General features: G+C 38.2%; 1 protein-coding gene across 4 annotated transcripts in view; it reads left to right on the forward strand.

The window, feature by feature from the left end:
• Positions 1-26,471, forward strand: part of BMPR1B (bone morphogenetic protein receptor type 1B) — a 183,804-nt gene that overhangs the window by 131,721 nt on the left and 25,612 nt on the right. For all 4 annotated transcript variants that reach the window (XR_004306886.1, XM_032443976.1, XM_015862014.1 and 1 more), the window contains one exon: positions 21,479-21,634. Coding sequence is in view for 3 of the 4 variants with exons in the window: in XM_032443976.1 (XP_032299867.1) it covers positions 21,479-21,634 (156 nt within the window). In the remaining variant the exon portion in view is untranslated. The remainder of the gene's footprint in view (positions 1-21,478; positions 21,635-26,471) is intronic.

Consider the following 26,471-nt stretch of genomic DNA (forward strand, 5'->3'; position numbering starts at 1 on the left):
TAAGTTTTAGGTGAGAAACAGGGGAATTACTGCAATACATAATTTTTTAATTGATTTTCCCTAACTGACAAAGAGAAAGCAACAGGAATTCAGTGCAAAGCCAAGATTTTGTTATTTAGATTTAGGTTTTCTAAACAGGTAATGATTTTACATCATGGCTTTTACAGATGTAGAAACAAAAATCACCGATTCTTCCCTGAAACATAGCTAGCTTTGGAATTTAATCAGCTTGATTTAATAACTCTCATCAACAGTGCTGTTGAGGATAAAACCGAAGAAGTGTGCCTTTTTTTTTTTTTTTTAAATTTTTATGATGAGTATCACAGCCTATTGAAACTGCAGCAGACAGGATGTAGAATAAATCATAAACAGATACGAATGTCCTTTATGCTTTGGTGATTTATGACATTTATGTTCATATGAGGATTCTAGTGCTGGATAACAAATGTGGTTGATTATACAAGAAAATATATGTATTTTTTTTTCTCTCCAAGTACATTCTGGACTGTTCTAAACAGAAATTTCTTAAACTTAATATGTCAAATAAGCATTAAAAGTTTATTCTTGTTTGTTTTGAGGTTAGGTGGATATTGTTTACTACAAAAATAAAGTGTATAGTGTTAGCTTGATGCTGAGGATGTTTTCATCATGTTTTTTTAAACTTCAATTTTAAACTGAATTCCGAGGTAAAACTAACAGAGTACTCTCCCTTATAGTTCTTGCTTCAACTCATCAGATGAGGTGTGTGCCTCACAGTTCCTTAGCAGGATCCTACAGCTGTAGATTGCTATTGATTTAGCAAAAGTTATTCATAGTTTCTGCTGATTTTCTCACTGATGTTCTTGTTTTTTTGGCCATCTGTTTTACATGTAATTTGTGTCTGTGAAAGAAGAGGCATTGCATATAGATGGGTGTGTAAATGGAGTATTCTAAGTAAATGTTTTTTGAGAAAGATTTGCTGGTTACTTAACTACAGTATATTTTCCTGAAGAATGTTATTAAAATTAACATACTGATGTCACATAGTCACACACAGTCATTGATTTTCTGCTGAATTCAGTTCCAAATCTTATAATCTACTTTCCTTGGATGTACTGGTAACTGAAGGTGAAAAAATCTGTGTCCTGTGCTGTATCAACTGGCTTCTTTTTTTTTTTTTTTTTAAGGTATCGAGGTGAGTGGGACCGATTCTTTCACATACATGGGTGGTACTTGTGTCCACTACCTTCAGTCTAAGGGGAAGCTACTTGGAAAGGAAACTGGTATACAAATGTATGGGGACTCCTGCAAAAGGAATGCCTCCTGTTTTATTAAGTTGGCCCATGTCATCAGAGGCAGATGTTGGTGGTATGACAGCAGAGGCTGAACCTTCCTGCCAGTATCCCATTACATTTTGTTGCTGTGCAACAGATGACAACAGATGGGGCAGTTTCACAAAGTGGTATCTGGCATGGGAGTGTGTACGAAGCAAAGGAGCATCACTGAATTCTTGCGTGTGGAAAAAACTGCACCTACTGCCATTCATTGATGCTTATTGAACTTTTCTGGAGAGCAAATAGAGGATGTGAGTGCAGTGACATGGTGGGTGGTGCATCTCAGCAGTGGTAATAGAGACGTTAAAGACAGGCCACATTCTAGACGATCAAGCTGCTATCACACTATGAAAGGGAAAGTGTCTCAGTCATTTCATCCACATGAATCAGCAAGTTATGACTAGTGAACTATGCGCAGAGCTGCATCTTCATTGTATTGGAACTGATGGTGGCAATGCTGTAGTATCACAAAGTTTGCACCAGGCAGGTTCCATGAATGCTCACACAGGAACAGAAAGAACACTGTTCAAGCTTTTTAGGAGGTATTGAACCAATACAAGGTTGGAGGTAACAGTTGCCTGAATCACGTCATTATTGGCGGTGACATGTGGTATCATCACTACAAGCTACAAGATGGAGTCAAAACAGCAGTCCGTGGAGTGCTAATGTGAATTCCCCATCTAACTAAAAGTTCAAGCCACAGCCCTTGGTGGGTAAAGTGTCTTTTGGGGTAGGAAAGGAGTGATTCTTCTGGATTTCCTGGAACCCAGACAAACCATCAGCTCTGACCACTGCATCATGATGCTGACTAAGCTGAAGGCTTGAACTTCCAGAGTCAGGCCAGAGAAGAAGACAGCCTTTCTCTTGCAATATAATAATGCCAAGCCCCAAACTAGTGTCTTGCTCCAGTCATAGGAGGGAGAGGAGATTCTTTTATGTATGTATACCCGAAAGTGAGATACAACGGGTCTTAAACAAATTAGACCTGTTTATTATGTATCCTAGTAGCTTAGGGAGTTGGGGAAGGGAAGATGGGTGATAGAAAGGAGATAGGAAATAAAAGCAAGAGAAATATTCACCACGTCTCCAGAAGGTGATTGTAGAGTCAGATGAAGATCTTCAGTGGTGGTGGGTCATCAGAAGTTCTATTATTCAGCTGACTACTCTCAACAGCAACAGAGTGACCTTTGAGCCTAGAAAAAAGAAGGGTTCAGACAACCAGTTTGAAGACTGTGGAGCATATATCTTGACTGGACTGTCATATTGCATCCACTGCATTGTCTAGATTTGGTGCCTTCTGACTAATATCTCTTTGAGGTGATGAAAGATGGACTGCATAGACAATATATTCCTAGCAATTATACTGTCGTAGCAGATATTGTGTCACCTTTGCTGGTGCAGATTCTTACAAGTACAGCATGCAGGTGGTACTTGTTCATCACTGGCATAAATGCATAGCTAATAGTGGTGATTGTGTTGAAAAATAGTTTTGGTTTTTTTTTTTTTGTTTTTTTTTTTTGTAGCTGGGAATTTGCTGTATCAAACAGTGTTGTTTTGCTCTTTGCACCTGTTGTAGTTTCCATGGAAATTAATAGAAGGCATTACTTTCAGAACAACCCACGTACAGTATTGCATGCCTGATAGTGAGTGAATTTTTATGGTCTTCACCATCATTCTAAAAAACCCTTTTCAATTTACCTTTTTCATTCTCCTTCTGTCTGGTAATGCTGGTTGATGGTGAGTGCTGTCCCCACCCTGGAAAGGGTCATAAGAAAATTGTTCTAGTATTGCAGAGTGCAGCAGGGCATTCATTTAGCTCTGGTGCATGAAATAAGCAGCAATAAGAAATACAAGTCGGCAGTGAGGAACTGCATATGATTTATAGGAAAACAGTATCCCCTGTGCATATTTACAAAATATCCAAATTCTTTTTCTTGATCCTTCGTAAAGGTTGACCAGGCCAATAATCAGACTGTGTAGCAAGGAAACAACCTCTTTTTTGTCAAAGACTTGACCACCAACACATTCTTTACGAATGTTGCTATTTTATAGAAGAAAGCTGACTTGTTATTCTATTTCTTAATCCTATATTTGGCATCTATTTCCTTATATATTTTGATGGAAAATGTTGCACAATTCATGCATTTAGTTATGTTAACAGTGTTATAGTGAGTTACAGTACATTACGGTAATGAAGAAGTTTAATTTTACATCTTTACCTAGCTATAAAATAAACTGTTTTATACAAATGAAAAGTTGAAAGCTTGGGAAAATATTTTTCTTTCTCTCTGAAGTTACACAGCATCTCAGCTTGAAACACGTATTTGCTATAGGCCCCTTGTTCCTATGACTTCGAGTATTTTTAGAGATTGAATGGACCAAAGGAAGGAAAATTTCAGCTGAATAACAATCTTCATCTTTCTAAAGGAACTAAAGAGAAAATGAATAATCTATTTCTGATTTTTTATTCATATCTGTGGACATAGCCACTATCGTGCAATTTCACATGAGGTGTTGGGAAGATGTACACTATTCTGTTTTGCTGGCATTAGTTGCTGCTTCTCATTGTCTTTCATTGAGATTGAGGCTTCTAATCAAATTTTAATGGACAAATGGAAGCTCAGTGCACTTCAGATTGGATCTCATCTGAAATACATAGCTTGGCTGCCTGTATTCTCCTATCTCTGTTTTCTGTAAAAAGTATACACAACCTCTCTCCCTCTTTTGTAAGGGAGGGCTAGCTGCAAGAAAAACAGAGCAAGTCTTACTTGAAAGTGGGAGCCCAAAGCTTCTTTTTCAGCAGTGAAGATATATAAGATTTGAATGTTTTGAGTCAATGCTGCATTCAGCAGCGTTGTTGAAATGCTTTGTATCAGACAGTCACAACTATGGGGATTAGGCAGCAGTTATGGAGGTCTGCTGGTATTGCATACACAAGCACACATACTGCATACAAGCTCTGTGATTCTGACCACTCATCTGTGCAAGACATTCCCTCCAGAAAGGTAAATATTATGCTTTCCTGCGTACCAAGGTGGTATACTTAATATGGCATAATTTAAGCATAATTTACAGTCTGCATCACTTATGGTTTTAGATGGGTATGAAAATGGGAGAGAGCTATAAAGGCTGACCCCACCCCACCCCCCCAGAAAAAAAGGGATTGGATGGTTTAGACAAATATTTTAGGAAGTGAGGAAAATATAAATGAGAGAAGAAAGAAAAGATCAGGGACCTCATCCAAGGATCTTTCGGAGAGAGAGTCTGGAAGAGTGATAAAGATTTAGAAGAAAATAGAAGAAAGTCAGTTGAGAGAGAGAGAGACCCGGAGAATGTTAACTGGGGGAAATAAGTTATTAGAAAGAAACTTATTTGGTTTATTTAAAAGAAAATTCCAGGAAGGCAATAACAACAACAAAAAGAAAACCAAAAGATGAAAAGATAGAAGTGCTTAAAAGATGAAGTTATGAAAGAAGACAGAGTAATTTGAACAGTAAAGTACAGGAACATTGGTGTTTTTTCTTTGTTTGTTTGTTTTATTAGTTAAAACAAGCATTTCACTATAATTTTCCTTGTCAAAGTGGTAAGATGAGCACAAGGAGTTTTTCTGGCTTTGGCTGATGCCACGTGGATATCAGCATCACGCATGCACTTTACAGTATTGCACGTTGCTTCTCTCTGCAGTAGGGTCTGTAATTGAGCTGTCTGGAGGATGGAGTGGCTGTTTGTTTTTTTTGCCTAGGGCTGTCCTAGATTTGGCCATTGCTTTGGCTTGCTTCATAAGTGTTCATAGACAGTGATTTTCACTTAAGAAATCACTTAATACATCTTTCTAATGCATATGATGACAGTGTTATACCTCACATTAATGTTCATTGTTCACATGTGACCAGTGGCTATAAGGACCTGCAATTCTGATATTTGACCTAACCATGTTGAATAGTACTGCCAATATTGAATAATTTCAGTATTTCACTTCATTTTCCCAGTGATTGTTTCAGCACAATTTTTGTTCCCCCAGTTTATTTATTTATGGTTTTGCTTCCTTCTAAAGAATCTCTACCAGCTTGCAATGAACAGGCCAAAATGTGCGTCTGCATGGCTTGCCTTCTCCATGTCTTTAGCCTGCATTTCATTTTGCCAGTGACCTGTCTGTGGCAGTCATTATTGGGTACTTGTGTGTTGAGCAGCAGGTAGAAGAATCAAGGACACTAAAGCACTGTTTTTTTTCTGAGCACTGTTTTCCTCAGAGTAAGCAACTTACAGCCTAACTAGTTTTATCATTTCAGGATTGTTGTTAGGTTATTCTTGCATTAGACAGGTGCTCTCTGGCTGTCTCCTTTCTGTAGTCTGTTATCCTGTGTTGTATGTGTGATTTCAGGCTATTCCAGAAAATCTGAATAGAGTGGGGAAAGAGGGAATCCCTATATGCTATCCTTGGGCCGATCGTTTAATAATGATTTTCATCTGCAAGGCAGAAGCACTTTTAAAAGAATATTAATGTTTGCATCAATGGTTCACAGATGGGCAACATGCATCACAGAGCATCTGGTATGAGGCCCAGTAATAAGCTCGTTGTCATCTTGGGAAGAGAATTTACTTTCTTTTAGCCTCATTATTATGTTACCCTGTATTGCAATATACCTGTGTGCAAGCTAGTTCTTCTTTTTGCTAGGCAAAAACATATTCACATTTTTAAATGATTTTAATGGCAGTGGATATTCATGTTAAGAGAATTAAATTTGTGTGATCCTACTGAAGGCCAAAAGGATTTGTCTAGGGACGAATAGGAGGTCATTACAGAAGCATGAGGAACCACAGTTCCAGGAGAACACCTGCTTTGGGAATATAGTCCTGCTAATTCCCTTCAGCTTGCTTGCCAACTGGATGAGTCACCAATATAAATCTATCAGACCCTGCTTGGAGAACAGTGCCTTTACTCTATATTTATTTATGGGAACATAACCTCTCTCTCTTAATCTCTGTGTCGTATTCTTTAGGACATTACTACCGTATGATGAAACTGAATATTTTTATTGAATCTATTGTGTAGTGCCAGTGGACCTGAATAGAAGAAGTGATACCAGAGATAACATAAAAGGAGTTGCTTTTCTTCTTAGACAGGCGTAAGGGAGTTCAATATTACCAGAAAAACAGCTTTGAACAATGCTGATAAAGAAGAGGTTTAATGAGGTTGGGGTTGTTTGCGGAAAATTAGTCTGCATTAGGGTAATATTCCTTCAGGGAGTGTTTATAATGCCTCCAGGAATGTGGAGGGGAGGGATAGGATTTCAGTGCAACCTCACAAGATTTCAGCTGCCAACACACTGCACACCTGTGTGTTCCCCACTCTGACCCCTGAGCTGCCTTGAAAGGTGCTGGCATCTGTAAGCACAAGGAAAGATCAGGTTTTTAATTGTTGTGACCAAGAGGAAAAAAAAAGTCCTTTTTCCCAACTCAGAATGCCTTGCATTTTATGCCTTTATAAAGGGTATTGGAAACTATTTTGTGTGTGTGCTTTTCAGTGATTTGGTGCCTTTTTCCCTCTTGATTTTATTAAATTAATATCTTGAAGATGTCATAGAGATATGGCCAAACAGATGAATAGTATTCACTAAAAAAAAAAAAAAGAAACAACAGAAAAAAGGGTTAGTTGGCAAGACTCAGGAAAATAATTTCATACTCTGTTGCTTATCCAGGCAAGAATGTTCACCCTAGCAATTGTGGATTCAGGCATGACAGGTTCAGCATTTATCACACATTCAAAAGTCTTTGATAGAATCTGATTTTTAAAATGTAATGATGTGGAGATGAAATTTAAATATTATTCTACAAGGATTTCCACTTTATAATGCTATACTTCAACACTGATATCTCTGGTAGTAACTTGCGAACTCCAAGTGAATATAATTTGTATCACTTGGAATTAACTGTTTTGTAATTACATTTTGATTTGTGTTCCTTTCTCAAATATTGCAGAGTGGTTAAGTTATACTATTTATGAACTTCCATGTCAGTAAATTTGTGGTAGAAAATTATGCTTATTAAATGCACACATTTTCCTTTTTGGAATTTAAAGTCGCTCAGTTTGGCATCTGTAGCTTATTTCTTGCAATCTAGTTAATTGAGTGGCTTCTCTGTTTATCTTCAAATGTAGATAAATGGCTTTCAGAGCAGTGTTTATAGCTTAATAGTTCCTGAAATAAGAGTCAACATTATCTCCGAGACTCTACCAGTCATAACTAATGATCCCTCTGCTTATACTGTTGAGCAAGTAAGGAGACACTGAACCCAGCCAAGAGCAAGGGCCCTGTGCTGTGGGAGGATAGTTTGTGTGTGATGGCGCCTAGCAGACAAGGCTTTCATGGCTCACGAGTGTTAATTGGGAATCCAAATTTGTCCTCAGCCACCTCTAACCTCCTATCATTGGACTGTCCTTCTAGAAATACAGATAGAAACCCATGGATAAGTTGACAACATGCAGCAGTCTTGTTTCTCTCAACATTTAAAATAAATAATATTCCTTTGCTCTTAGGTTTGCTTCAGTCTTGCCCATCAGAGCACATTTTGCCACATAAAATCTCTGCAGAAATTGGGGATATTTTTAATGTTCCAAACATCGCTGGCAGCGAGCCTAAAGAAGGCATTATGTTGAGGGCTGAAAGAGGATGAGAAAATAATTTAGCAGTTGGCAATTACTGCATTTTGTGCTGTAGCATTTTTATGACATTTTAATGTATTAATGAAAGTAAAATGCCTTCCCTCTCCCCCCCCCCCCCAATACATTTTCCTGACAATTTCCTTGGCATGATTCAGGAATGTAGTAGACTGGTAGCCTTTCCATTACGATAGGATTAAGTGCATGCTTCAAGAAAAAAAAAGAAAAAGAAGGAGTAGATTTAACACTTGTAGAAATTGCTGTATTTCTATAACCTCTGGAACAAAATTTCAAATGGGAACAATAAAGCAATAATGGTTCATGGCTGTGAGCATTAATGTTCTATATTTCTGCCATCTTCTCTGTATGATCTTTGACCTAAGTTCTTTTACTTGAGAAAAGAGTATTTACTGTAAGTTGCAGATACAGACAGTGCAAGGTGAATATCTGCTTGAAGAGTTTCAGCTGGGACAAGGTTCTGGTTTCAGATAAGCAATCCAGCAGCAAGCTTTTTCTTTCTTTAGGTCAGTTTTTGCTGGTGACATGAAAAGCAGTCTCCATACCTAGTCCCTAGTCACATTGTCTTGAATATTCATATTCAAAGCTGTGTGGATAACACAGATTGAGGGCACCTTTGAAAAATCACAGGTTAGTTCCTGTTCCTTTACACAATGGTACAACCACTGAATTTCTTTGTCTTGATCTTTACTTGATCTCCAGTGTCAGGTAATTAATTGTTGAACTCTGGTTTTTGGAGTTGAGGAGCCTGGGCTGCTGGTTGAAGTTCCCCATTCCACTTCGTCCCACCTTCTCCTGCCAAAAGAGCTGGCTGACTTGCTCCAGGCTCCAACTGAAGCAAAAATGAACACAGTGCAGAGCTTTTCCCTTTGTAAAGGCTGGGCCCACATGTGAAGTGGAAGTGAGTTGGGGGCTAACCAGATGAATAAACCTGTGTCCTGAGGGTCACCATTCCCTGGCTGTAAAATAAGATGTCACTTTAGAGTGTACGTGCTTGCAATAGGGGTGAGAGAGAAGGGCTACTTTGCATTATTTTGGTTCGTTTTGACTTACCACATTACATATTAACCTTATGAAATGTAAAGCAAATTGGCTTTGTAGTTCATCTCAGCATCTGAATGTAACCTCGTTTTAGGAGAACTGTGAAAGCATGGAAAGGGAGACCAAAACATGGGGGTTACCTCCTCCTTCCTTCTCATATAGTTACTCCAGAATATGATAATATAGAAAAAACAAATGACAAGACAAGGCAACAAGTAGCTAAACAGAAGTGTGATGGGTGTCAGGAACACCACCAGGGAGTTCAAGGAATTTAATGCTGGACCATTACACTGGCAGAGTATTTCAAGTCATGTGTCTTTTACACATGGTGCTTGTGATCTTGTTGGCAGAGATCAGTAGCTCTTTAAAGCAGAGTTGCAGCAGGAACACACAAAACAGAGTGGAAGAAGAAAGATTAAAATGTTACCTCTGGTAACAGAGGGTTGTATTGAGCGACTTGAAGTAAGTAGTTAAGGATGCTTTAAAAAAGAAAATAGAGTATTTATAAGGGTAATATATAATTTATTTATTTAATTTAATTAATTAATTTATTTATTTATTTTGAAAATGGAAAGTTGAAGCCACGGGGCTATTTTGATGTTGATGTTGTGTACATTTGTATTCCTTACCTTCTCTTCATCAAATCAAATATTCAGATGCCTAAGTTTGATTGTCACACTAAGAACTGTACTGCTTTCACTCAACGCTCTGACAAGGGAGCCCTTCTGTACTAAATGAGCTGAAAATCTGGATAGTTCCGGACTAGTTTTGAACATTTTCTCATAAGAATATAGTTCTTCTAAAACATACATTTTGCCTAAATAAAATAAACTTAATGTACTTACTTGGAAATAATCTCATTGGTAAACAAAAACAGCAGTAAACATTCAACAAGAAATCAGATACATAATTTCCCAGTACTCCAATTCCTGCTATTTTCATTGGTAGTTTGCAAACTTGGAATTAGATTAGATAACAATGGAGTGGAAATTAAAGTATCATTTTGTAGAGGAAAGCATTTAAGTAGAAAATGCTGTAAGGACATTGTCAGTGCAGCATCTCAGGTTTGCAGCTTAATATCGAAAAGAAAAAAAAAAAAAAAAGATTAGAAACCCTAACTACGGGTTAACTCTAACAGTTATATATGAGGTTGGAAATGGTAGATGTTATGTGTTATATGGAGGAGGTGTAAGACATTAAATGACCATGTTATCTGGAATAAATGTCTGTTATAAGATTTCATTGTGTTAAAATCTAACTAAATTCAATACTTTGACAAATACATACATACACACATATATAATTATATATATATACATTATTAATTATATAATATAATAATATATAAATATATATAATTATTATTAAAATATATTATTATATATATATATATATAATAAATAATTCTGTTTTGTTCAATGCCTTTGTAGTTTATAATTACAGGGTATTTTAAATTTTTAAATACCGGTTAATCTTGAAGGCAAGTATCACGACAATTGATTACTCTAAACTGTTGTGTGTTTACCTTGGAATTAAGAACTTACCAAAATTTCTGCTATCTTTCCAACAAGGGACCAGATTTTCTTCCTCTTTGCACAGGGCTTTTATTGTTTCCTATCTTTTTGTTGTTGCTGTTATGTGCTCTGAAAAGCTGTGTGTCATGGCAGAGATTTGAAGACCTCTTTGGTGGCTTTTTCTATTATTAAAAAATAAAATAAAATCCTTGGTTGTAGGCCATGTCTTTTAATTAAACATCATCTGCTCTCCATCGCCAGTTTTTATCGTGCCTAAATTGTAAACCACAGGAAACAGAGAAACCATCAAAACTTTCTCTCAGTTCTGCTGATTGGAAGCCTTGTGTTGGACTGGATACATGGGAGCAGGGGTACAGTGGTATATCTCTGGCACAAGCAGTCACACTTTACAAGGGAGCTGGGGAGGAAATGGGGAGTTCCAGTGTGTGTTTCACATCCTATCTTGGAAGCTGGGTGTAGCCATCTGGAAGTAGTTACAAATTCTCTATTACTCAGTATCTCTACTTTATTTGTAATTCCAGGATTTTCTTTTTCTTTCACCTTTCTACTGTCATATCCTATGCAGCCTGAACAGTGCTTTGTACTTGGCTGAAATAACATTGTTTGCCAGCTTGCAATCAAAGAGAGGGCTGAGGAAAACAGCTGAGCTCTATTAGGCAGAGGCAGCCTGGGCTGCATTTCTTTGCTGCTGAATAACACACCACAGGTGCAGGATTAGCCTAGCACACGGTACTGTGTTTTCTTAGCTGAGCTGTGTGCTGCCTCCTCATATGACTCTCATTGCTCTAACCCCTCCCTGCCACCCCCCATCCCATTCCACCTATTTGTTAAGAGCACTTCAAGGAAATGTTGAAAATAAAAATAAAAAGTAGGGGCAGCCTGATGTTTGTTGTGCTTCTCAACACTCTACGGCCATGGTGTGTAGGGCTACTTAGGATTTGGAGCTCACCTCGCAGCCTTCTGGGAGGTCCTACTTCAGGCTTCCTCAAACACTTTGCAGGTGCTCTTTTGTTAGTACAGGTTTAAGGAGAGAGGTGGTAAACCTCCAAAAAAAAAATATTGCAGCTAAAACAAAAGATTTCTCTTTCTCCTGTTGGCAAGGAAGAGGAAATTTTTAGAAGACCTGATCCTCAGTGTTCAGCCTGACAGTTTAAAACAGCATGTGCTTGAATGTGCTTTCTTATTGTTCTTTGCTTTTGAAGTTAATTTGAAAGAGGTTTAATTTTGATACCTGGCTTGCGTTTTGAATGTGAATTACAGAGGTGGGACTGGGTTTAGCCTTAGCAATAGACACCTTTCTGTCTAATCTTAAAGTTATGATGGCAACTTATAGTGCCTGTGTATGTCAGTAATGCTTACCGAAAAAACTGCATCTGTCCTATGTGTCTTAAACATTGATTAATAGGAAAGATATCAAAATGATGAAACAAATGTATTTTCTTCTTTAAAGCTTGTTTTGTCACTGTTTGTATGCGGTTGGGTGCTGAAAAAGACTAATTTTACACTTGTCCAGAATTGTTTCTTGCTTCAAAATGTAGTCATATGGGTCTGAAAGTTTTTTATTCAAGTAGCTGTGCATGAGAGATACAAGTTAAAAGGATATTTGCAATGAACTTTTGGTCCTTAGACATATCCATGTACCTTTGTTTAAAAAACAAGCCAGCCAAACCCTGTGTGGCTGACAGCATAATCCCTGTCTTCCAGAGGTGAGCACCTGCTGGTTGATGCTTTGGTAGCAGTGCCATCAGTGGCATGTGGCACTCGCAGATGAGCTCAGCAGATGCTTCCAAGTGTTCAGGCAGAGAAGTGCTTTTAGACTGCTCAAACGCTTCAGGAAAGCCATAGTGCTTACACCTGTGGTTGGAAATGATTATTGTCATTTCATGTGTGCACTTAATTTTGGTTTGCAGTAGGGATGCTTTCCTCCTCTCTATTTGTTTGAATTATTTGTTCTCTGTCAAAGTGAATAAATCAGTGGCACTTTCTGTTGCATCCAGCCATATCTGCAGAAGACAAGCTTTGTACTTTAGTCCTCCTTCTCAAACACAAAGATCTTCATTTCTCAAGCCTCCATTCGTGTGTGTAGCTAAGCCAATATCAGCAGCAGTCAATTCAGTTCACTCTCCACTCTGGCAGCTGAACAGTGCAGGAATTTATTCTGTCACTTGTTAGAATTACTTCTAATGTTGCCTGGCCTGGTGACTTGGCATTGTGGTATTTGCCTCGGGTTGGAAAAAGTCTTGCAGATATTTGAGTGCTTCATTCAGCAGCATTGCATTGGTCCATATGTAGTAACCACACGTGGTTTAGGAGTATTGTATGTGTCCACACATGAGAAATGACTAAAACATAGCATTGCTTATGCCAGATACAAAGTAACCTGTCCTTCTGACAGATGGATGGGCACTTGTGGGAAATCATCGTGAAGCAGATGACTTGGGAAACATTTGTGATGAACTAATAAATAAAACTAGTTGAAAGAATGGAATTATATGGAATTATTCTTCCATTTTGGGACAGTTCTCTTCAGTGTTTTTATAAATGATCTGGGTGTGGGATTTGAATGCAAAGTGAGTTTGCAGATGATACTAAATTGGGTGGAGCTATTGACTACCTCAGGGGTAGAGAGGCCTTGCAGAGACACTAATTAGAAGGCTAGGTTTTAGGGAAAAGGTTCTTTGCTAAAGGATGGTCTGGCCCTGGAACAGGCTCCCCAGTGCAGTGGCCAACGGCCCTGAGCTGAAAGAGTTCAAGAAGTGTTCAGATGAATCTCCCGTACGCTGGGTTTGAATTTTGAGTGGTCCTGCATGGAGCCAGGTGTTGCACTCAGAGATCCTTTTGGGTCCCTTCAAACTCAGGAGCTTCTGTAATACTGTAGAAATATTTAGTTTCAAAAGGATGTTCAAGACCATCGTCATGTCCAATCATCAGCTGAACCTACTGAGTTCCATCACTAAAACATTTCCATTAAAAATGCCATTAAAAATATTACATGTTTATGCAATAAGATATGTATATCTCTCTCTTATTCCTGTGAATTCTGCATTCTTTAATTTACAAAGGGTAGTCAGAAGGAGCAACTCCGACACAGTAAAGTTCAAATAGGAGCTTGGGAACTACGAAGTAGGTTGCTCTTCATGCTGCTCTCAAGGTATGTCATATTTACTGAAGAGCAGCCAAAGCATGTCTGTCAGAAGGGCACTGGCTTCTGCAAGCATGGCATAAGCACTTGCTCTTGCATTTTAATGTACGGATGCAGTCTTTGATGTTGGGATAGAAGAACTGGGTGGTATTTTTATATTCCAGCTGCTGTATTCATCTTGACAGCTGGAAATGGCGCTCTTGTCTATTTTTTATTTTATTTTTTTGAAAAGGGAACACAAGAGGTTATGATTTAATAAATGTATCTTAGAAAGCCATGGTGTCAAGGCTGTCTCTTGCTGCTTCTCTTAAATGTTTCTCATTGTCTACATGTCTCAGTCAATCAGAATATCATCTGAAATAAGAAATAATGCTTGTCCATTTCAATCTTTGATGCCTTCGTAAAGATCAGATAGCAAAGAATAATTAAGTAACATCAGATTGTATTGCTTCCTTTTTTAATTTTTTCTTGCTAGTGTTCAGTGAAGTTTCAGCATTGCTTGCAATGATGGTGGCATTCAGTGTTTGCTATGGGAAATTGCAAGCATGTGAGAATTTGCAGTGTAAGAGCAGTAATAACTAGATTTCGTCTGTGACAGCAATCATTCTGTCTCTCTGCATGGAAAGCTGCTAAATGGAGGAGTGACACAAACTGGATGCTGTCTGTAGTTTGACAACTGGATTACATGTTTTGTATATCTCTATTTATGCCTTCATTCCCATTTTTCATCAGGTGATGCCCCTAAATAGTAAACAGGGTTATGCAGCTGAGGCTTGGTTGGAGTAGTTTTATGAGTTTTGATTGCATTAGCTAAACTGTTTACAAGATGTTCTTAAGGAAGAAATGAAGGAGAATTCTGGTTCATAAAAGGATGAGAGATGAAAGTAATACCTGTCTTTCACGAACTGCTTCAGTGGTTTCTCTTAAATAGTTTTGTTCTTTTTTGTAGTTAGGAAAACTGTGAGTTTGGTGCAGAAATAAGGGTATTGTTCAATGTGCCTCTCTATAAGCTATTATTCATTAGTTTAATTTCCATTTAAAATTATCCTGTAAAGTAAACATAGGCATTCAATATGAACCAAATTGAGAAAAGAAGGAATATAAAGAAATGCCAGCATAGCAATCTTGGATTTCTGAATCTAGGCTGATATGCATTGGGAATAAATATCTTTGATTATTTTACAGTACCTTAAAGGCTAACACTATGGGGAGAACAAACCTGTAGTTTGGCTGTGTATAATGTGGTTCTTAAAGAGATCAGAAAAAAAGGAAAATATTTTGAGGATGATGTAAAATACTTTTTTCATTCATATACTCAAATGTTAAAATGATTTAAGTTTAAAAAGCTTCTCCTTCTAAAGAAACATTTACAGATGGAACCAGATGGTTATCAACAGTAGAACTTTGAGGTGCTTCATAGAGTTCTAGAGGATTACAGTAGCCATAGCTTAAATTTCTCTGTGTCAAGAAATCTACTTTGTGTGGACTTTTTGGAAATTTGAAAGTCTTTTTGTGCTTTCCCCTCCTCGCTATCTTTTGGTATAGTATCTTGAGTTATGAGAAAAGAGCCAGTGGATTCTCATTTTTTCCAAATGAGAAATGAGACAGATTAACTGTGGATAGCAGAAATGAGAGGCAACCTGGAAAAAGTAACACTCAATCAAACTGTGATGTAATGGCAGGCAGCAAATTATATGGGAGTTTTCCATGGGTTATGACACCCATGGAAGCCTTTGCATTTTTAAGTTGAAAGTAATATGACATGAATTTAAGTATTAATGTGAAGAGTCTTGTCACAGTGGTTTTGAAACAGCTTATTAGATTCCATGCTGAACTTAACTAATTTAGCTTATAGCATGGAGTGTGACCAAGAGGTTTTAAAGAGACTTTGTGGCAGAACGTTGCTTTTCTTGTTCAAATCAAGTGCAGAAGCATTTTCTGAAAAACAAATCTATTTTCTAAACTAGTACTAGATGCTTTTTTGTTTTTTAAAGATATTTTGACAGTTTAAAATTACATCTAACTGTAGTCTGCTTATTTGAATCATGAATAAATGCAGAAGTATCCCGAATTTTGAGCTGTAGAGATGAGAAATAGAGAAGTGAGAAGGTTCTCCATACTTTGGTGTACAGCAACTCCAACATAGCTGTGGAATGAAGCAAATCATACAAAATAAACTCAACAGTGCTACTTTTCTGTCAGTATGGCGACTTTCTGCAATGAATGAGTGTCAGGGTAAAGATATTTTCAACCATCATTTGATGCCATCCTCACTTGGAGCTCATTAATTCCATGCAGTTGTGCACTTGAAAGGAAAACATGGTTATTTTCATTTTTCTGGTGTTTTATGCCAGATTCTGTTCACTGTGGTTTTGAATCAAACGTGCAGGTCTCAGTATGTGACCTTTCCTTGAATTTTATGCCAGCCTTGAATATCCAGCAAGGAGAAACTGTCATGATCCTTTTTTCCCTCTTATTGTTTGATTGTCACCAATAAAAAAATGCTTTACTTTTACCTCTTGACTATTTTACACAGTGGATCAGGCTGACTGAAGAGGTGTAATTTATTTCAGCTTCTTTAACCACGCTGTGTTTTTATTGCTGACTGTTTGCCAAAAAATATCCCATGGAAATTCTTTTATCTGATAACTGTAAAGTGCAGTGAGTTAGCAGTTAGTTATTTCCCTCTCTCTTGAAACAATTGTGTCACTGGTGTAGCACTGGCTTGGTGGGAAGTCATCAGGCTGTAGTTTATGATGTAGCATGGGAAACTCTAGCATGGCGTTGTATGATAATTTCATATATTAATAAGTATGATTTGATGCAAAGCCTGCTAAATGTATAGGGAGATGCAGGCTATAGATAACGTAAGCTTGTGGCTTAATAAAAATTCTATCAATTTGACTAACTTTGTTGCTGCATTTAATCAAAGGTAGATTTAGAAGATTTTCTTTAATTCTTATTCAAATGCTCTTGTGTATTTAATGTGTATAATTTCCAGCATAAAGAAGTAGCTGAAAGGGCTCTAAAGTAACACACAAAGCTTCCTTGGTAGACCTTCTCTGAATCAGCAAACAGCACAGTGCCAGTGGGTGCTGTAGCCAGCTGCTATTGGCATGGGAAAATGTGAATGGATGGTACTATGATTTTATGAGGCTTTGGATACTCTATGTAGAGAGAAGAGTGAACATACTAATTTAATTTTTCATTTCTATTTCTTATACCAGTTTGTCCCTTAATATCTCTTTTAATAAGAAACAAGTCTGACTTTTTCTTCTGGCAAAGAATATAGAAAATCTGCTTTTTCACTGGGTAGCTAGTACATAAATCACATGGTTGTGGCACAGAAGTCAATCTGTCAAGGTAACTGTTACTAATTATTCATCCTTTGGGAACAGTGTGGCTTAAGATTTGGACTCCAGTAACAGTATGGAGCTTTTCACCTCCTGCATTACTGGGTTTGTTGAATCGGAGTAGTGCCCAAAAGTCATTACCATCTGATGGCTGTGGGCCGGTGTGAAATGAGTTATTGGGCTTTATCCAGATTCTAGTGGAGGAATTACTGTCCAAATAACATAACTATGGCTACAGTTGGCAAGGGCTGGAGTGCTTACTGGCAGCCAAAGCAGAGAGCTCTAGGACTGGCTACTTGTCAGGAGATGCGTTCCCTATATGAAACTTATTCTCTGACAGGGGTAAATGCAAAGAAGATAAAAGAGGTGGTTTTCATGTTGTGTGTAAAATATCACTATCTTATGGACAGCATTTAAAAAGTAAAATATATCTCATTCTGATTGTTATTTCACTGGTGTTGTAGTATTGGGGTATGCTACCACTTTTAAATCTTTAGAAAGAAGGTATGAAGACCAACTGACAAACAGAAATAGTGTGACACATAGGGAGAAGTCAATGTCTGAAAGTGAAGTCTTAGTGTTCTTAGATTACCATGAAGTCTAGAAGTGATGGAAATCAAAATAGAAGAACATTTCTAAGCAGGTTTATTTGTTGGCGTGAAGGTTGAGACTAGATACTTGAGTCATTCCCTTAGTCACCCAGACTTTATAGAAAAAAGTAGGCATGCCTGGGCACAGAACCTTCGTTTCATTCATAAGAATGAATCCCAACACAGTTGAGTAGTTGTTGCAGTCATACCCATGAAAATCTCTCACAAACAGCCCTCCCAGTAGACTAAGAACCTTGGTGGACAACTGCCCATTATTTTGCTGGAACGTACTTTGTACATCTTGGTGAAATTCAGAGGGCATGCTGAAAAGATCAACTGAATTTGATGAAGATGTACAGGTCTGCAGGTGACCTACTTCTTGCATTCATGGCGCTTGAATATAGCTTCTGGGGAGCACTTTCAAAGCCCAAAGGGTTTCTAATTGCTAGACAGAGGCAGGTTTGCATTATCAGCATGTGCTTGTTACAGCATAGCAGCAAAGACAAGAATAATTGACTTAGTCATCTAAACTGTATGTTTGACACCTGAAACAAGGAGGATCTTGTTGCTAGACCTGGAAAGCTCGTGCCATGATGGGGTTCATCCTACACGCTTTATATTTTAAGGGTGGGAATTTTGAAAATCTTTCTGCTCTGGAGTTGGGCAGATATAGAATCCAAAAGACCGAACAGAAACTTAAAATTCAACTTTGACCAGGAGATTTCTTAAGTGTAGGGTGAGACATCTGAATTTCAGAGGCAAGAGACCTGCTTTCCCCCCCCCCCCTTTTTTTTTTCTTCTTTTTTTTAAACAGGTGCCAGGAAATTAAGGCTTGGGAGGAACAAGCAAATAAAATGAGAAGGATTTTCTTTTAAGAATAAAAGAGTCTCCTAGAATCTCTTATTGTTGTATTTGATTGTATGTATTAGGCACTGAACTGCAATGATTCTCCACTTGTTTTGACCCTGGGCATGAGCTGAAAGCAAAATCTTAGATTATCCTCCATTTCACACTCTTAGAAAATGTAGCTTTGAATGCCAGCCTGACTTGTCCTGTGTTTTCTAAAAGCACGCTACACCTCTCAGCAACCCAACTGTTTGTTACTTTAGATTTCAGATTTTAGTTCAGCAGCTCATGTCTTTTATTTTTTTCTTCCCCTGTACTCTGCCATGGTGAGGCTACACCTCGAATACTGTGTCCAGTATTGGGCCCCTCACTGCAAGAAAGGCATTGAGGCCCTGGAGCATGTTCAAAGAAGGGCAATAAAGCTGGTGAGGGGTCTGGAGCACATGCTTTATGAAGAACAGCTGAAGGAGCTTGGATTTGTTCAGTCTGGAGAAGAGGAGACTCAGGGGAGACCTTATTGCTCTCTATAACTATCTGAAGGGAGGTTGTTGTGAGCATGGGGTCAGTCTCTTCGCTTGTGTAACTGGTGATAGGATTAGAGGGAATGGCTTCAAGCTGTGCCAAGGGAGATTCAGGCTGGATGTTAGGAAACACTACTTCTCTGAAAGAGTGGTCAGGCAGTGGAATGGGCTGCCCAGGGAGGTGGTGGAGTCACTGACTATGGAGGTGTTCAAGGAACGTTTGGATGTTGTGTTCAGGGATGTTGTTTAGTGAGAACTATTGGTGGATGGTTGGACTGGATGATCATGTAGGTCTTTTCCAATCTTGGTGATTCTGTGATTTTTAAAAAATAAATATGGAGTGGTCTAGGAATGTAAGCTGTTTACAGCAAGTTCTGCAGAAGCTCTTCTTGAGCTTACCCTTCATGGAATCATGGAATTGTAGATACTTGCAGGAAAAAAAACCCATAGAAATGTTGCACGGAGCACAGGATTTCACTCAGTTGCCTCATAAGTTAGAAAGTCACTTTGTTGCCTCATGAGCTTGAAGTTTGAACATTCTTGACGGAAATATTAATAATATAATATTCCTTATTCACTGTAAGAATACAGGCAATCTGCTGACTGAAATAACTTATTTAATAATCTAAGCCTGTGACCCAGGGAACATATCTCTGTTGATGTTAATTTGTTGTACACAAACTGCATATAAAAACATCATAGTTATGTTATGAGAAACAAAATGTGTTTTTGCATCTTTTTCCTCAAACACTTTCAGTATCTTAATTGATAGCAATGAGCAAATGATCAGATAAGTGAACCAAATGATTACATTCTGATTTTGCCAAAGTTATTAAAAGTATTAGTCTTCAGCACCCACTTGTGTCATGGAGGTAATTAATATCTTGATGTTGGGCACAAGGATTGCAAGCCCACAGTTTGTATATGCTTTGTAATGAGTTTTCTGGTTTGGCTTTCAGAAAAGTTGAGCTAGTCAAAACCTCCAGCTGGTTTCAGTGGGATTTGTAGGTACTGAATAAATGTGATGATCAAGCTCTTTTTCATAGACGTTATAATTTGATATGGTGAATGGTTGTAATTCATGTGTTGTTACAATATGCAAAGAGTGAAAGGGCTGTAATCTTTAAATAAATAAATAAATAGTTTAAATAATACCGTTCTCACACATAAAGCCTCATTTTCCTTAGTGTGAATGATCTTCAGCTTTTTCCCCCAATTTGCTAGGGACTGCCCACTTGAAGATGAGAGCATATCTGCCAGCTGTTGCCAATGCCTGTATGTGAGCAGGCAATTTCTACCCTGCCCTTAGCCTGCTTTTGCTCCAGCCATACCTCAGGATATTTCAGCCTGTTCTCAGTCCTTGCTTGACATCCCAGCCCCAAAGCAGCTACTTGTTCCTATCCCCTCTGCTTGTTTGCTCAGCCCTTCTTTCCATAGGGAGTCAAGGAGGATGGGGTTTTCTTTCAGCTCTGCAATATGTCAGTCCTGGTGTTGGAAATTTGGGAAGGATTTCAATTAGAGCCAAAGAAGCAGTCCCAGAGCCAACCAAAACAATAATAATAATGCCAATTGTTTCTAAAGATTTAACAGTAGATCAAGAATTTCAAGCCTGATCTTCTAATACTCTCTTGGAGACAGCTGTTCATAAATGACCCTTTAGTTAAGATTCTTTACAGGGAAGCACCAGGAAAGTGAGAAACTGCCTAGTGAAGCTTTTCATGCTGATCTCATTTTTGTCTTTGAAAATGAAAATATTCACTGAAAGCTGATATTTATGAGAAGATTGGGGTAGAGAGAAATACAAGTTGCTTAAGGAGCTCCTAGCCCATCATCAACATCTCCAGCTGTACTGCAGCAGCCACATGGAGATTTTTTAGAAGTAATCACCTCCGTGTATTTCTGTTCATTTTAGGGCGCATTCTTGCATTTATTTTGTATTATTTTATATGGAAAAACAAGGAAAATTTTTTAAGCACCATTCAGCGACAGAAAGTTCTGTTAAACTTGAGAGAGCATCACTTTATTAGATCTTTTCCAAATTATACACCTGTTCTACTCTGCCTTCAGAGCTGTAAATCCCACTCTGTTACAGAATTCAGTGGATGAAGATATGTGCTAAGTACAAAGAGAAACAAAGTGCAAAGGTGTAATCAAGGATCTGACCTATATAATGCAGTGGGGTAGTTCTATGATTCTATGTGCTATGTAGCATGTAAAGCCCAGCATAACTCTGATTTGCAACACTGGCAGCAGCTGAACTTGAACATCAAGACCTTTAATCTAAGGCCTCCGAGGGTCAGCAAGCCTCAAACACAAGGACTAGTGACTTTTAAAGAAAATTCTTCTGTAGCAAATAAGTGTTCAAATAACTCAAATTTTGATGGGAAGGAATACTTAAGCCTTCATTCGTGTCTTGCAATCCTTCCTAAATATTTTTTCCTCTTCTTTGATTTCTTGCTAGTTTTCTGGACAAGATGCCCTTGCTAAGCTCCAGCAAGTTGAGCATGGAGAGCAGAAAAGAAGATGTCGAGGGCACAGCACCTGCCCCTCCACAGAAGAAGCTGTCATGTCAGTGCCACCACCATTGTCCTGAGGACTCAGTTAACAGCACCTGCAGGTTCGTGGAGGTGGTAAAACACGAGAACCTGTTTGTTATGGTTCTGAAGTCTCAAGTTTGGTGTTCTTGTTTGAGCAGTAATCAGTAAAGGAGTTATTTAGAAATTAGCTGTTTTTTACCTAGATGTCAGCTAAACATCTTTGTTTTCTTTTTTATAGTATTTACGTCTTTCAAGTTTTAGATAAGTACTTATATTAATTCTTTGCATATATAATCTATTCTGAATGTAGTAGTTTGTTTTTAAAATGTGCATGCGATTGATGAGAGGAGAATTAGCAGAGATATATTGAAATGTCTATAAATGCTCATACATTTATAAGCATTCTTCATAAAACACTGTTTATCATAAGAAACCTACTCTACTGTAAACTACTTATTTGGGTTGGATTCTGCTTTCCCCTAGAGGTCCTAACTCCCTAAGATGGACATGTCCTGCTGTACCTTTGGAGGCTCAGCACTGGCGCTGCCTGATGCAGCAGAGTCGACCAATGGTACTTGCAGTGGAAGCGCTCTGCTCTTCCCACACTCTGTCTCTTTCCACAGGGTGCTCCTGCAGCAAGTACATGAACTGTTGCTGCTGAATTAAGGTGCTGATCTAACAACCCTCTTGGCTTGAGATGAATGCACAGCTTGTCTTTGCAGCCATGTAGGGGTAAACTTGTCATCTGCTTCACATTAATATCAACTTTTTATTCTGCTTACTTAAAAACAAGTAAAATACTGAAGATAATACCTGCTCTAGTCTAGTGGAGTTGTGCAACTGCAGGAAATATTAAAGCCCAGCTGGATAAGACAGTTGTGTATGCAGTTGTTTTTGAAGTGAGATCGTCTAACGTTGTATCAGTACTGGCTAGCTCTTCCAGGCAGCACAGTAAGAAGGTAGACAAGGAAAAAAACCAGTGTTGTTGAAGACAAATTGCTATTTCTTGGGATTTTAGGAGCATTGTTCTGTAGCTTGACTTGGTTCAGCTCAGCCTGCAGTTTCACGCTGAAGTTGTATCAGTTTTTGATGACAGCCATAAATGCTACTTACCCCTTTCAACATTCTTTCTTCAAGCCCATATATAGCTAGAAGTCAGACCTAACTGCTCTCGAATGACAGTACATTTTTAAAAAAGAGCTATAAAAATTCCCTCTGAAATCAGTTTGCAGATGCTCTGCAGCATGAATTAGCTTCCCTGTTCCTGCCCAGCAAGAGCCACTGCTTTCTCACATGCTAACTTGCATTCATGATCAGGAAAGATACAGAAGACTTGAATCCATTAATTATGAAGCACAGAAGGACCCATGTTAAGGAACTGACTCAGTGAACCATTTATACTCCAGCTTTGGGTACACTTTTGTTGCATGTTTTATCCAGAGCTACTCTTCTTTCCCATCCTGTGCTGCCACCTGAGCACTATCCAACTTGCCCAATGAACAACAATGTAATAGCTGAAGAGTTTAGAGAAATTTAAAATTAAACATTTAAATTAAAAATTTAGATTATTTGAAATTAAATACCCTACCTTCGTGGTTTACCATCAGTAATACTTTTCAGGATAGTGATCATGGCCGTAGCGCCTCTTACCTTGATATGAGAGCTGCAGTGAGGTCAAAGGACAACGGAGTATACAACATGCCTTGTCTTCCCTGCACCTGCTTAACTTTGTCAGTCTTTTACTTCTTAAATTCCTTATACTTACCTGGAATTAAGGATGAAAAGTGAAAAGGGACCTTACAGTGACAAGGGCATTCTAAGCCTAACATTCCAGTATCTGGCTGTCAAAAGGTTTGACCAAGCACAGTCAGGTGAGCAGGGATTATGAGTTTCCCTGTGCCTTGAGAACATTCTGCTAGTCAGCCTGTAACTTTCACGCTTCGTGCTAGCCTGAATGACTATTGGCACAGTTTGAAAGCAGTCAGGAATTCTCATTTAACTTAACTGTAAAGGAAATAACACTGTTGAAATTCAAATATTATTGATTGTGCTGTGTTTGTCTGAATAATAAATTAACTGTTCCAGATTAAAAGTTATTGCATTAATTAGCTTTTTCCCTCAGATATAGTCACTAAAAGCTTTCTACAACTGATAAGAATTGAGCCCTGTTGGCAGCTCTCTCAGTCTGTTAAGATTTGAGCTGTACTGGAGTCTGCAGGGCTCTGAGCTACATTGACTCAGAACATCATGCACTGTTCCCACTGAGGCTTCCACAAGAGCAGAGGAACTTTTTGTGTGCCCAGGAGCAAGGAGGGCTCCCAAAGGTCAATGGAAAAGCAGTTTCAGCTGTGGCTAAATTAGAAGCCTTGGAATAAAAGAGGCAATCCCACCACTGTCACTAATAGAAATCTCTTTTAAATAGCAGTCTGCCATCCCTGCTGAAGTTTTTGGTCCGCTACCACAAATATTTATCTATCAGGACACACATACTGAGCAGACAACTGATAGCCTGAATGTTTATATAAAAATGAGGACATCTGGTGGCCATTTAAAGTTCTCCCTGTTATTGTATTTATTTATTTTTTTTTAATTTGAAATCAGTATTCTTAGACCACTTCTGTGTCAAATCTTTTTCCAGCCTTCTGTTTCTATACAGAATTACCCTTTCTCTGTATTTTTTCAGCTTAAGTGCAATTATCCTTTAGGAAACTATCAATTATACCACTCATTAGAGAGACATTTCATCAGAAAAGTGTTAGTGGTGGGTGGTGGCAAAAGGAGCTAGCTGTTGCCTTACCCACAAACCCCCTGTTCCCCTCAGTGCACCTAAACACACCTGGCAGATCTAGTTCTATTGATAGTTGTGGCAAGGGGCCAACTAGTTCCAGGCTGGAGCAGCAGGAGAGGGAAATAGAGGTAGGCATTCTCTTACCATAGCTTAGAAAGAATGTAGTGCTCAAGTCTGAGTTTAAGTAGAGCTCCTGGGCAAAATGTGTGGTTGGGTGGCTGAGGGTACCACTCAGGGTAATTAAAACTCATTAGTGCACTTAGGGACTTTATGTTTAAGGTCTTTGTAAAAGGTTCATGGTCCTTCGCTTGTAAAGGGTGTGCTAACTGGTGGTGTGTTGGAACTTCATTCTTTTGAACATCTGTGCAGTTCATAAAAGACTCTCAATAAAGAAGCTCAGAGCTGCTTTGAAACAGCCAGGACCTCGTTTTACTCTTTCATTTCAAGTTTTGTATGTGCAAAACGAGCACATGGGCAGTTGTGTCTAGTCAAAATTAGTTGCATATTTTTAAAACTGTTGTTGGATTTAATTGGCTGTAAGTGTAATGGGATTGCAGTAAAGGTAGAGGCTGATGAGGTTCCAAGTTGTATTTTCTTTACATTCATAAATAAACGTTGACAGTTTTAGGGATCAGTTTGATAGAATTTAATTTCTTATGGTTTCTGCCCAACTGTGTCTTGAGGTAGCTTTTGTTATCTAATGCAATAAAATTAAGTTGCTTTCTCAGCCTTACCAGAGGTGATAATTCACCTGACTAATTTTATTTTCATTTTCATGTTCTTCAGATAATGGGACTGAATTTTCTTTGTAATTTGGTATGTAGGGACTTCAACAGGGGGCCAAAGCACTGAGTTCAAGCACCCTTTCTTTTATTCAGTTTTCATTTTTAGTGTAAAATTAAACACTTCCTAAGGAAGGAGCTATGATGAGATGTTGTGTGTTAACTTATTTTTATTTTTTAATTTAAGCTTTTATACAGGGCCACATGGATGGTAAATAGGTCTGTTTTGATGAGTAAATCAAAAGTGTACTAACCCTTGCAAGCTCCACTATTTTCTTCTTTTCCCCTTCAGCCATATGTCCCATACATAGGTCAGCAGGTGACTTCTCCCTAGGTGCTCAAACCAAAGTCCAAAAACCTATTCCTCCCTTTTTAACGATGCTGCAGAAACTGCTTGTTCTTAGTTTCGCTTAAAGGCTTTTTGTATTGGTTTTTAATATATGCCTTATGCTAAACGGTAATGCAGGTCCAATCTCCCTGTACAGAAACCTGTTGTATTACTTTCAGATAGATTTTTTTTAGCATGTGGGAATACTTCAGTGTTATTGTGTTGGAGTACCTAAGATTTCCCTTGCATATTAAATTTACTTAAACCAAGAAAATGTTCCCAAATAGCAAATATCCATGTTGAAGCTGCCCTACCATTAAAAAGGAAAGTACATCATACAAATTCAACTGTACTGTAATCTTAACACCAGGTAAAAGAAATTATTCGACCCGTGTTTAATTTTTTTTCTACAAAAGAAAGAAAAGGAAAAAATAAAGGGAAAGGGAATAGAGAAAGGTATATAGCTTTATGCTGACAGTTTCCTTCTTCATAGTTCTCACATTTACTGAAATGGCTTTTGCACATATGCGAAAGGTACTGGAGGGACATGGTGAACGTGCAGAGATGTACCTATGCTTGGTGCTGCTGTCATACTGTTGCACTACTAGGTCTGTATGTATGCCTGTCAAATCTCATATACTTATTATGTATCCTGGGTAGTCTGGCATTGTGTCTTGAACTCTGCGTTGTGACCCACATATAAGGGTAAACTGTGATCTGATGTATGATAAGAGCAATGTGCAACACATCTGATGGGCTGAGTCATGTCTGGGAAGATGTATAGAAACAATATTGATGGATAGACCTATATGGGAAGTAGAATATATGAGAAGATATTCTGCTAAGATATACTGGGTATCTTCCCCTCCACACTCTGTGTGTAGTGTAGTAGAGTTGTCAATGAACACTTACATTCTACGTCATTGTATTGGTTTCAGTGTAATGCCAAAGGGTATGTATGACTCAGAGCAGAACATGGTTGGACCAGCATCACCATCTCAAAGATTTGTGGGGCCAGA

This window comes from Coturnix japonica, chromosome 4 (genome assembly GCF_001577835.2).
Source record: "Coturnix japonica isolate 7356 chromosome 4, Coturnix japonica 2.1, whole genome shotgun sequence".
NCBI classification, from domain to species: domain Eukaryota; kingdom Metazoa; phylum Chordata; class Aves; order Galliformes; family Phasianidae; genus Coturnix; species Coturnix japonica.